This window comes from Gossypium raimondii, chromosome 7 (assembly GCF_025698545.1).
Source record: "Gossypium raimondii isolate GPD5lz chromosome 7, ASM2569854v1, whole genome shotgun sequence".
In the NCBI taxonomy this organism is placed as follows: Eukaryota; Viridiplantae; Streptophyta; class Magnoliopsida; order Malvales; family Malvaceae; genus Gossypium; species Gossypium raimondii.
Genome location: NC_068571.1, coordinates 37,263,942 through 37,276,782, shown reverse-complemented (window position 1 = coordinate 37,276,782; position 12,841 = coordinate 37,263,942). Strand labels below are relative to the sequence as shown.

General features: G+C 33.5%; 1 protein-coding gene across 1 annotated transcript; it reads left to right on the top strand.

Moving 5' to 3' along the window:
* Positions 1-10,656: 10,656 nt before the first annotated feature.
* LOC105793270 (mitotic-spindle organizing protein 1B) lies at positions 10,657-11,805 on the top strand. The gene is made up of 2 exons (XM_012622204.2): positions 10,657-10,816; positions 11,250-11,805. Exons 1-2 carry the CDS (start codon positions 10,807-10,809, stop codon positions 11,480-11,482), a joined length of 243 nt encoding a protein of 80 aa, XP_012477658.1. The 5' UTR covers positions 10,657-10,806; the 3' UTR covers positions 11,483-11,805.
* Positions 11,806-12,841: the final 1,036 nt, after the last annotated feature.

Sequence of the window (12,841 nt, the reverse complement as noted above, 5' to 3'; positions counted from 1 at the left end):
CACCACAAATACCTTAAATTGCAAAATTAAGTTTTTTCATGATTATTGTGTATTCTAGGACATTCAAACAAGGAGGAAGATTGGCAGTGGTAGATTGCATGATGGCTTATATATATTGGAGGGTAGTAGTGGTTTTGTTCAAGCTTTTTTTTTAGGTAATAAGGTTACCAATCAAGAAATAATGCAATGGCATAGGCGGTAAGAACACTTGACCGACTGAGCGTGTGTGCATTAAAATAACAAATTTATATAACAATTTTGAAAGCTCGATTTTGCTGCAAGCGTATAGTGTTAGTTGTAAAATTTATAGTTTCGATGGAACACGAAGTATTCCAATGGGTCGAACCCAAAGGAAGAGGCGACTGGAAGATAACTAACATACACAATAGAGTCTAAACGACTACTAATATGATTTTATAGTACGCCAATTCATAAAAAGATGAGTTTGCAAGAAAATTAAATATTCTACTCTAAGGACCAAATTGGAAGAAATGTAAAACTAGAGGGATTATCCAGTAAATAACTAGTGAGGGTTGGTTGACTTCGATGTGGTTCACCAAATCTCGTACTAAAGACATAAATTGTGGAAATTACCAAGTGGCTTCATTTTATCTTCCGATCTCAATTTTACCTACTTAGACAAATTAAGTTTGGTTTATCTTTCGATCTCGCCGGTTAATCTGGGACTAACGAATGGGTGCGTGACAAGATTACCTTTCAGTCTCACTTTATCTTAATATTCCCTTAGGGGCATCACTACCTAAGTTCTTAGTTCTATTCAAATTAGTCCCATTTATTACGATTTATACATTTGTCCAAGAGTTTTAGTTTACCCACATCTTCATCAACCAAGCTCTTTAAAGGTGTAGTTACACATGCTCAAAGCAAAGAAAATACACATAAACATGGAAAAAAAAAACAGACATGAAAGTAAAGCTTGAGAAAAATGTAAAAGTTAAGATTTTTATGCAAGAAAACTTAAATAGCATGAAACCAAAAGCATCTAATAGAGAAATCTAAAAGAAAAAACATAAAAGGAACAAACTTTAACATATTAAAAGTAAAATAAACTGAAATACATGAAACTAAAGCTTAAATAGTCTTAAAAGTAATGTATAAGGATTATAAATGTAAATAAACCTTACCTACAATGTTAACTAACTTAACTAACACTAAGAACAACAAGAATAAGAAGTAAATGCAAAAAAAAAAAACCTCTAATCTAAGATAGAAGAAGAGAAAAATAAAAACCCTGGAAAAGTGCAGAGAAAAACTAAAAAGAAATTAGAAAAAAACTAAACCTAAAATTAAGCTAATGTGTGTCTGTCTCATTCTCAGCAATTTTTGGCTATTTTGAAGTGTATTCTGATGAATTTTCGATACAAAAAATGCCCCTACACGAGCCTTGTGTGATTGGTGGGCCAAGTAGGTAAAGGTTGCCCTTTTTGTCCAAGTTTGCCCTCTTAAAAAAGGTGATATCGCGATACCCAGAAAAGGGTATCATGGTATCTCGAGTAGTGTTGAAACTTGGGGTTTTCCTTAGGAGGTGGATATCGCTATACCCAAGGGGATGTTGCAGTACCACTGAAGGGAATCCTTGATCCTTTACACTGTCAGAGGTATCGCGATCTCAATGGTTGGATATCGTGATACCCTTTCCCTAGGTAACGTTCTCAATTATTTCTAACTTTTAACATGTCCTTACAACACTCAAATACACGTTAGGCCTCCAAATGGCACTAGTAGCCAATTTTGGTAAAAAAAACAAAAATAAGACATTTTCACTTATTACCCAAAAATATGAAAATAACAAAAAAACTATGCTAAAAACTCTATTTTGCTCGAGAAAAAGCTCATTAAGTGCATCAGAAAAGCCTAATTTGCCACATCAATTTGTGGCAGATCAACTCCCACACACTCAAGTCTTTTCTTGTCCTCAAGCAACACACAAAACTTGCAAAAAGACAACCCTTGGACTAAATCAGGTAATTAAGTTATATAGTTGTACAACATCAAATTTGTACAAGAATTACTTTACATGTAATTTAAGAATGAGATCTAGCTAATTTACCTACTTCTAATGTAAACATTATTAGTTAAAGAAGTTAAAGTGCCAATAGAGGTAGAGGCAATGTAAATGAACATATGTACAAATGTTATCCATCAAAATAAATTATACGGATCACTTGTATATATTTAAAAAGAATTGTTCATGTTCGTTACAACAAATACAAGCTATGTACAAATTAATGCGTCGATGACTTATTTAGGTCCAAAAGGCCTTTTAGGCTTGTAAAGTTTTGAGGTTGAGGTTGGTAGGGATTTAAAGAAAGTTTATCTCAAAACGGTTCAAGCACTATGAATAGTATAGCACACGAAATTGTTCCTGATTCCCCCCAGATATAATCATTACATCTCATTATCCTTCTCTCATATTCTTTATTTCTCCAATAGTGTGGAAAAGGATGATTGATATTAGCTCGTTTTGTGCACTATGATTTCGAGACTATTTTATGCTCCTTTTTTTTTTGTTTTAAGCATCTATATACTTTGTTTATTCTTTTCTCTCACAATGCTTTTGATTATCACTTTTATCTCTTTCAAAATTTTCTTTTCTTTTTAAGCATGATTCTAGGAGGAATAAATTATGAGCTAATTCAATCCCTTTTCACTAATCACTCGAGTACACTTTTGTGAGAAACCTCCATAATGTTCCTACCTAACCGTCGATGTCCATGACCTGACGTCCATCCAATAGTGCGTTACAAAGTTCAAGGACTGTGAAGGGTTGAGTTTCGAACTCAATTTCGGCTCAAGGTTTCAAACACAGAGGCTCATTAAGAAAGGTAATGTAAGACTCAAATTTGGGAACTAGAGATAATGTAATGTTTAAGGTTGGTCTTTTAGGCTCAAGGCTATACAAACAGTGCTTAAGGTTTTTCCCAAATTATCACCTAGCAATAATCTATTAAGCATGCATCTATTTAAACGAACAATTAGCAATTCGAATTATTTATCTACAAGGATTCATATATTTTATTCATCCTACGATACATTTTATACATTTTCATTTCAGTTATTGCCTCTAATATATTATACCTATTAACTAAGTGAACTAATTAATCTACAATTAAGAGAAAGAAATTATCTAGTATCATTAAAAAGTTACAAGTTTAGGAATTCTATATACGCATTTGATATGTACAACTACTAACTTATTACTTAATTACAGTTCAAGCACCATGCAATAACAAAAATAAAAAATAAAAGTAAGAAATATTTTTGGATTTTTGAAAAATGCATAAAAATTAAAATAAACATAAACATAAAAACAAAAATAAACACACATAAAAACTTATGTGCACCCCCACACTCAGACTACACATTGTCCCCAACGTGTTTAAAAGAAAGGATATGAGGTTCCTAAACTTTCCAAGAATTGAGCATCAGACTATCTCGGACGTCCACCTCCTCGTTGAAACTCTATCGGTTGTGTAATCCTTCAGGGTAATTCGCTGCACATAACAAAAATAAAGAAAGAAAATCAAAAGGCACACCGAACACAAAAAAAGTCAAAAGTGTTTAATAGTTTACATGCCGTATAAAATTAAATAAAATTAAAACGCGAAAGCATGTAACTAAGCATTGGACGTGTCGTTCCCTAAATCAGTCTCGTCGACTCTCAATATGTTTCTTCATTTAGGAGCGATCTTCTTCACTTTCGTTCGTCAGAAAGGCGTGCTCTGTTCTCCTGGATCTACACCCTTGGACATAGGACCTGTAGATATAGCATCGTCTTCCATAGTCTTATCTCGAGGCGTTGTTTCATAACCCTCTGATGCCTCATCTTTCGTTGCCTTAACTTTCTTGTTTCCTTTTGTAGGCTCTACTTCCCCTTCATTTTCTTCACCCTCGGATGAGTCACTCGATCTGATGGGCCATTGTATGGCTCTTACCCCTTGACTTACCATGAATGCACTCATAAATGACTTCATCGCCTCAAGTATCCAATTATTGTAGCGTACATCACGTCCTAATCTGTATTGCCACTATGTAGGCTCACCTTTAGTTTCCTTCTCGACACTCATCCTTTTTGTAGATCGAGGTACTTCCCTTCCTTCGCTACCTCGTTGATTCCACTCTTGAATTTTCTTCCTATGAAGCTCTTGAAATTGTTGGAGCAAGGAATTTCCGATGATGCTGCGTGTTGGATGCTGAGTTTGCTCGGTGGATGCTATGTCAACACTATCCCTACGGCAGAAGTTAATGACTAAATATAGGAAATAAATATTGACTTTACCACCTGTGATGCAACGTTTTATTTATCGATTCACCAAAGTACCTACACAAATTCTTTTTCGCTGCAAAATGATATACAACAAGGCTGCTCTAAGCACATTTACATTGTTAGCATCTAATACAGGGCAAAGACGCGTGCATATGAATTGCATCCATATTTTCGCAATGGGGAACATGATTGATTGATTAAATGAGAGAGGTTGCCTCGTGATAGCTTCGCGCATCCATTTGCCTCTACCTTTCGTAAGGTAGTTTAGAATGGCTTCCGTGTCTAAATTAGTAAAATGGTTCAAATCGAGGGACGACAGATCCTCCTCTTCGTAACATGGCACGCCATAGTATTCGTAGATGACGGTGGGGGAAATATCAATATGTTAACGTCTGACGTATACCCTATTACGTGTAGTAATTTTTAAATTGGAGTAGAATTCCAACACTACGGGTATAATGATAGGTTGCTTAGAAAGCAAGCAAAAGTTATCCCATTAGTGAAAATGAACATCATCTCAGATTTCATCGTTAAAAGATAAAGCCGAACCGAAACCATGTTCAAGGATGAACGTACATCTTTGAATGATTTGATAAAATTCTACAGGCTCTTTTTGGGCAAATTTGACGCCATCAAATTTTGACACCGAAACCTAGGCAATTTGGGAACGAGATCATTTTTGCATTCTCGAGGGCATTCTTATAGTTTTCTCAATTAAAAGCAATAAAAATCAATTAATTACCCAATCACAAACATACTTATTCAACTCTTAACTCTGAGCATATTAATACCTTCTCTTAACCATACTTATTATAGAACTAAAAGACTTATTCATATCTTACCATAAATACAAACATTCAAATATTACCAAACTTTCTTGACAGATCACGCCATACAAGCTTTATACAAAAATCTTGTGTGTACTGGCCCTGCGGACTTCACGGAAGATGCCATGTGTCTCTCTCTTATAGACTTATACAGAGTTTCATGTATTGTGATCTGCCATTTTGATTTACACATTATCAAAGGCTACACCATGAACACATATACAGACATACCATATCATGCCATGGGTCTTAACCACATGGTCTTACATACATTCATGTATCATGTTCTGTCTTTCCAGTATCATCCTACTGAAGGCTACACCATAAATGGTTCCAAGTCATACCAATCTGCCATGGGCCTCTACCTCATGGTCTTACACTCGTTTTCAATCAGTGACAAGCTAGTCTGGTTAGCATTATAATTTCCCTACCAGAGGCTTCACAATAGAACATTTATCATTACTTACTTACGCAGATTTGAATGTATTTATGGCTAACATTCTTTTCATATCACCACTATACCTGTATTCTTACCAATCAGTATTTTTCTCAATAGAATCTTACATAGATCATTTTAACACCTACCTCATCTTTATTATGATCATACATTTACTGTTTTCTATAGATTTCATTATCCTTTATATATAAATACTTCAACTTGAAGAGTTTACACAAGAGAGAGTCAGTGTAAAGACTCACCTAATTCTCACCTACTGTAGTTCTAAGCTCCAGACTTAACATTCTTCTCAAACCAGTAGCAACCACTGCTTAGAAACTTAATTTCACCATTACATCTCCAATACATACAATTTACTTATCATCTCAATTGCTGACAATCTCATACAAAACCTTGCACTTACAATTTACTATTCAAATTCCACATGTAGACTTATTCATTCATAACTTAACATGTAGAGCTGAAATACTTACCCTGAGATGGAATAACCACTGATTGTCCTCATAATCTTAGATTCTAGTTTATTGAGGAAAAGATACATTCAAACTTAAGGAAGAAATCAGTGAATACCATTTAAGGAAGAAGAAAAAAAGAAGAACCCCTTTTAGAACTCATCTCACACATATAAATATGACTCAACTTACTTAGTGGAGTTTAACAAGTGTCATATGTTTCATAATTTGCCCTCTTAATGGCCTATAGTCTTTGAGAGAATATAAACAAGTTCATTGCAATCACAATTATCAAATTGGACTGTACAATTATGTTCTAACCAGATTACTTATAATTTGGATAGCACAATATTCTAAACAAACCAGGCGTACTATACTTTTTGGTGAATACTCATTCCATACTTACTCTTTATCAATTATCATGAACTTTTCCTTAATATAACAGATTATCATGAAATCAAATCCTTTCTTTCTTATGTGGCTGATACTGAACGCCAACATGTATATGCCAATACAATCACTTGGGCGGATAACACTTCACCAGACAAACTGTTTACTACGATCCGTAAAAACCTTAAACTCGCCAGACCTGGGGTGTTACAACTTTTCTCCCATTAACAAAATTTCCTCCTCGAAATTTTAAAGTTGAAAGACTCTGAATACCTAACTGAAGTCATTTGTTTGCGCCAAGCACGTGACAATGTTTAGGCGATTTTTCCTACTTACCCATCAAAATTTTTCCATCTATTGACCCACTTCTTTGAAAACCTTAATAAGAAATTTCCACCAACCTGCTTCTTTGGACAAAATCAAAATTTTTGCGGTTAATCACCTAGATTCGAACGTTACACTCTTACGCTTTTGACAGATGTCAAACTCACATTAGAGAACCCAAATAGTTTTCACGGAATAAACTTCTTACACACGTTTGTTTCTATAAAACAGAGACTCAAACATTTTCTTAACACTTTCGCTGAACCATTCAAAATCCCTAACCTCTTTTCTGCTAAATCCTTCAGTTTTTATCGTTTTTAATCTCATATTTCTTAAAGGTAATCTTTTCTTCTATTAACTTTATTTCTTTTTTCCCAATTACATTTAGTGATGTCTAAAACAAATACTCGAAGTAGAGGTTGAAGGTAAAGTAGTCGAATCATCACTCCTAAGATTCCCTTCTCTTTCGATCCCTAAGGTCCTGATGATACTCCCTCATGCGTATCAACTCCCTCATATGAATGTAGTACCACCCAAGAGGAAATTCATAAGTATTTAGGGTCTCGAGGCATTAGACACCCAACTTTTTCTTGTGATTTTAGACGACAATACCCAAGGTTTTATCATTCCTTTGATTTTACTAGAGGTTGGCTTCTACTTACCATTACACCTATTCTTTTGCTCGGTATTAACTGAGTATGGCATTGCACCAGGACAACTATCAGCCTTGTCCTGGTGGACTTTGGTAGCCTATTTTATTGAATGTTGCATGGGTAATAAACCACCACTCATGGGAGTTTTTTTAGAAATTTTATCAGTTAAAAGTCATAAGACAAGGGGTTGGTAGTGTACGCCAAGGTTATGAGCCACTTATCAAAACATTATTTCCAACATGCACTTAAAGAATGACAAGTTCATAAGAGTTATCTGCAAACTTGGAAGTGGTTTTGTTTTTCCTACATGTTGGTCTCTTCCTCGGGAATCCATTTGTGCCTACTGTCAACCTGTTGATTCTAAAGTTGCTAAGAAACAATTTAAACGTCCGGTGAGAGGACGTACCCTTGAATTGGTGGAGTTAGTTACAGTTAGGAATGTTTTCCAGAACTGTTTGCTAAATCAAAGCCCAAATGGTCGTCGTGATATTGACCCCATCAGTTGGTTAGATAACTATAATGTGGCTTAAGCGTCAGAAGCCTAGCTATTTAATGGCACCAGTAATCTAACACAAGTTCTGACCAAATGTGCAAGAGAACCTTATTTTTTATTTCTAAGAAGTTTGTGGGATTCGATCTCCAAACTAGGTTATCACTCCTGGTATTCCTCATTTTTTCTTCTTCTTCAAATGAGGCTAATACTCACATTGATGGTGTAGGATCATTTTTAAAATCTCATACCACGCCCAACCAAGCATCTGGTATGGACATCACTGCTTTTTTAAATGAAGCTCACACTAAGGAGAGAGTTACCTCTACCCCTTCAAAGAAACCAACAATAAAGAAATATCAGAAGAGACCTAAGTAGGAGTGTATAAAATATGGTTAAGTTGATTAAATTGAATAAATCAAATTAAATAAACCCAAAATTTTCAGTTAATTCAATTAATTATTTTGATTCAAATGATTAGTTCATTCAATTTCAGTTTTAAATATTTAAATCAAAATGTCGATTGAGTCTTAGTTCAATTGGTATGGATATTATTGCCAATGCCGGAGGATGTTGGTTTAAGTGCGTTGAAGCTCATTATCTTTCTATTTATGAATTGAGAAAGGACTATAGATATTTTTAAATATTATCTAAAAAAGAGCATATATGATTAGAACTTATAATAAAATTGTTGAAAAACAATTTAACCAAAATAATTGAGTAAATCAATTTTTTAAAGATTAAAATATATTTTTATAAATATACTCAACCTAATATAAATCCAACTCAAGTACCCAATCCAAATATAAAAAATCAAACCCAAGTCCAATTTAACCATTATACTTCTAATTTAATAATTAATTTAAGGGTAAACTACATTCATTGTCACTTTTGTTTACCTTAGGTTACGTTTTAGTCATTTACGTTATCATGTTGTAACATTTTAGTCACTGAGCCATTAATCGTCGTTAATGGTGTAACGGTAAGCTGACGTGGCACGTTAAGTCATCATTTTAAACAAAATTTTAGGTTAAATTATACAATTGATCCCCATATTTTTTTCGTTTTAAGTAATTTAAATTTTTTTCTTTTATGTTCTTTAAACTTTCCTCTTTTTTTCAATTCTCTTTTGTTTCTCCCTCTGTTTTCATACCTTTCCCATTTCTTTTAACATATTAGGAAGTCAAATTGGCAATGAAAAAAGAAGTAGGAAGTCGACTATCATCATTTACCTATAACCAAAACCCATAAACCCATAAACCCATACTATGCTTCTTTCTTCACTACCAATTCGACTTCTTGGTATGTTAAAAGAAATAAAGAAGGTAGAAAAACAGACGGAGAAGCAGAAGAGAATAAAAAAAAAGAAATTTAAAAGAACATAAAAGAATTATATTGCTCAAAACAAAAAATTATGGGGAGCAATTGTATAATTTAACTTAAATTTTTTGTTTGAAATGATGATTTAACGTGCCACGTCAGCTTACTATTACACCATTAGCGTCAATTAACGGCTCAGTGACTAAAATGTTATAACATGATAATGTAAGTGACTAAAACGTAACATTTCAAACATAAGTGACTGAAATGTAACCTAAGGTAAACAAAAGTGACTATGGGTGTAATTTACCCTTAATTTAGTTATAATTTTAAAGTTAATTTAAATATCCCTAAAAGGCCTTCCCTTCATTTCTCCCTAAAACTATAATGTAAAATCCCTAAAACTAAGAGTAGCACCAGCCGGTAGCCACCACACCAGCCCCTTCCCGACGTTCACCCTCTACCGGAGGGCCTCCGACGTCCACCACGTCATTCATCCGCCACCCACTCCCCGACGGTAGGAAGATAACTCTATTCATTTGTTTTTTTTTTCCTTTTTTTATTTTTTTATTTGTTCCTTTCTTTGGTTTATTCTTCAAGTGAGTCCTTTGTGAAGACCACTTTGTACTTTTAGTATTTTTTGGTGTCTTTCAGCCATTTTTTGGTGTATTTCTTTTTGCTATTTTTGGTTTTCTTTTATCTGTTTGGACTGTTTGTATTAAGCCAAGTAAATAAATAGCAAAAGCCGACAAATTGAACCGAATCGATCAAATTCGGTTCGGTAATTTTGATTATCTCCTAAATTTTGAGTTAATGGAGTTGACCACTCCTATTTTCCTATTTTATTATCGTAATTCGATTTTAATAACTTTTTTTATATATTTTTTATTATCGTAATTTCGAGTCAATGGAGCTGACCACTCCTATTTTATTATAGTTATCAGTAAAATGTTAAAATTTTAATTTTTAACTTTCTTTATATATTTTTTAGAATTTTTCTGAAATTTTTATAATTTTTAAGAAATATAAATTTTGGAGTTTTATAAATATTTTAAATTTTAAAATTATTTTAAATTTCATTTTGTAATTTTGTTGAGAATGAGACCAATTTGTTCATTTTAAACTTGACCGGGACCGAATGCTATTTACACCAATTTATTATTTGAGATATTTAAATTGTAAAATCTAATTTTATTCGAACTCAAAACTTGAATTACTTATTTGAGTTGACTTGAATAATTCGAATAACTTAATTTGATTAATTTTTCGAATCGAATTGAGTTTTGCTTACCGCTAACCTAAATTCATCTTCGTAGATAAAATTAACAGTGTCCTAAATTCTGGGTTTCCCTTGTTCCATCATATCTTCATGCTTGTTACTTCTTGTAGGTGAAGTAGTGTTCTTCTGCTTGTTTTGCTTTGAAAGTTTCTGGATCTGTTGATTTTTCCCAAGTTATATGCTCTTCTGCTGAGCCTTATATATACATATGTACATATCAAATAAGGTTGAGAGGTTCAATCTTCTCACCATAACTAGGGGTTTTTTTTTTTCTTTCTTCCTTTTTGGCCATTTTTTCTAAGTTTAGTCCAAGGAGAGATTTATTGATGGTTAAAGGTGAGACAAAGGGGTGGAGCTTTGTACGAAATCCATAATGCTTTTTTAAAATTATATAATTAGTGGGAAATTAAAAAAAAAAACTCGAAAACGCTCTCACGTCTCTGCTTAACTGATTTGAGTGCTCCTTTAGATGATTTATGGATGAATTTCTGATGATTGCTTATTATCTTTGCTAAACATAGGTGTTTGGTTCATGGTTGGATAGTGGGACTTTCGATTTTATATATACTTTGGGGATTATTTGATGATTTCATGTGGTATTGTCTATTAATTTTATTCAATTAAAGCCACTTTAAAATCTGTTTTAGTTCTTGATTAATTTCATGAGCTGCATTTATTAATGCATCTGTAAGTGTGTTGTTAAATATTTATTTGTAAATTTGCTGAATCAAGCATAATTTTCTGAAGGTTTTTTCCCCCTTTTTTGTAGCCTGTTGTGTTATGGATCCAGAAGCTGCACGAACTGCCCGAGAATCTCTAGATCTGGCATTTCACATGTCAAATATTCTTGATACGGGTCTTGATCGGCATACTCTTTCGGTCCTCGTTGCTCTCTGTGATTTGGGTTTAAACCCTGAGGCTTTGGCTGCTGTTGTCAAGGAACTTCAAAGAGAAGCTCCACCATCAACCCCGTTTTCATCTTCTTCATCACAAGTACCTTAACTTTGGAGTTCGGTATTTTCTAGTAAACTTACGAGTAATGCCTTAGAAGTTTGAGTTTTAATTTGTTTTGGTTGATGTCTTTCAGTAGAAACTTTCTTAGGTTTTCTCATCTCGAACACGATTGTGCTTAGTGTTCACCTTGTGCTTAGTCTCTGTATCTAATTTGATCTTACATACTATGTTTGATCAATTATATATTCACTCTTGTGAACTGTCTTTTCTTCTTTATCTTGGAGCTTTTGTTGCCGGATGTTGTATTTGGTGTGGAATTTCATAGAATTGGCTGCTATAGTGTATTTTAATTAATGGAATGTTTAAACTCACGTCCCATACTCAGTTTGCTGAGCATAGCTGGGTTTATTTAATTTTTAGTATTTTCTAACTGCTGACATGCTATTGATGGAGGAAGGAGAGGACCTATGTAGAAAGACAAAAATTACTGAACTATATAGCTCACCGAAAACTTTATGAGATATTTTGGTTATTTTTAGCTTTCATTTTTGCATTTTTGAGATAATTTTCTCCAGTTTTCATCATTGGTGTCACTAAAAATTATCTTTACTGTCATAGTCTACAATTTGAGTGTCTTTAGTTCTTCTCTTCTTCCAGGGAAAATTTGTTTAGTGTCTATTCTTTACAATAATATTCCACTTATTATATAAAAGCAGTGGTGATTAATTTCATTGGAAATCTATAACTCTTTAACAGTAAGTCTTAAATCATTGCACTAAGGGAATATTGGTACTCTAATCACAAGTTATGCAAAACAGCTTTTGTGTTTATCTGCTATTTGAGTTAAAAGTCTTTTATTCTCTGTTACTTGTGTACTTAATTTTATCTACCTTTTCCTTTCAATTTTAATTGCTTGTTGATGATGTTCAAGAGGCTAGTATTGGCTAATGAAGTTTGCAAAGTCCTTATTGCATGCAAGGTAGCAAAAATTTAAAAGCAATTGGCTTTGCATGTCAGTTAGGGGGAAAATGACCAAAAAACAACTGGGAAAACACAAAGAATGACTTGAAAAATCATAGGGTATTGATCTCTTTTGCTTTCGTTTGATGGGAATAAGCTTTGCTGGTTCTTATGCCATTTAGAAGTTGAATAACTGACTAGAAAAAGGAACAGAGTTTAGCTGCTGCAACATGCATGCGTACACAGCCCCAGACACAGACACAGACACATGCACTTGCATATGCATACATACAAGTACCGAATTTGCCAATAAGGGCTCAGTAGCTTTTGTTTTTTTCGTATATGCTTTCCATTATGTTATCATTGCTTAAGCACTTAAAGCTTTTGTGTGTGTGTGTGTGTTTCTATTTGTTCTTGTGTTTATTTTCAATTTTAACTGCTTGTTGA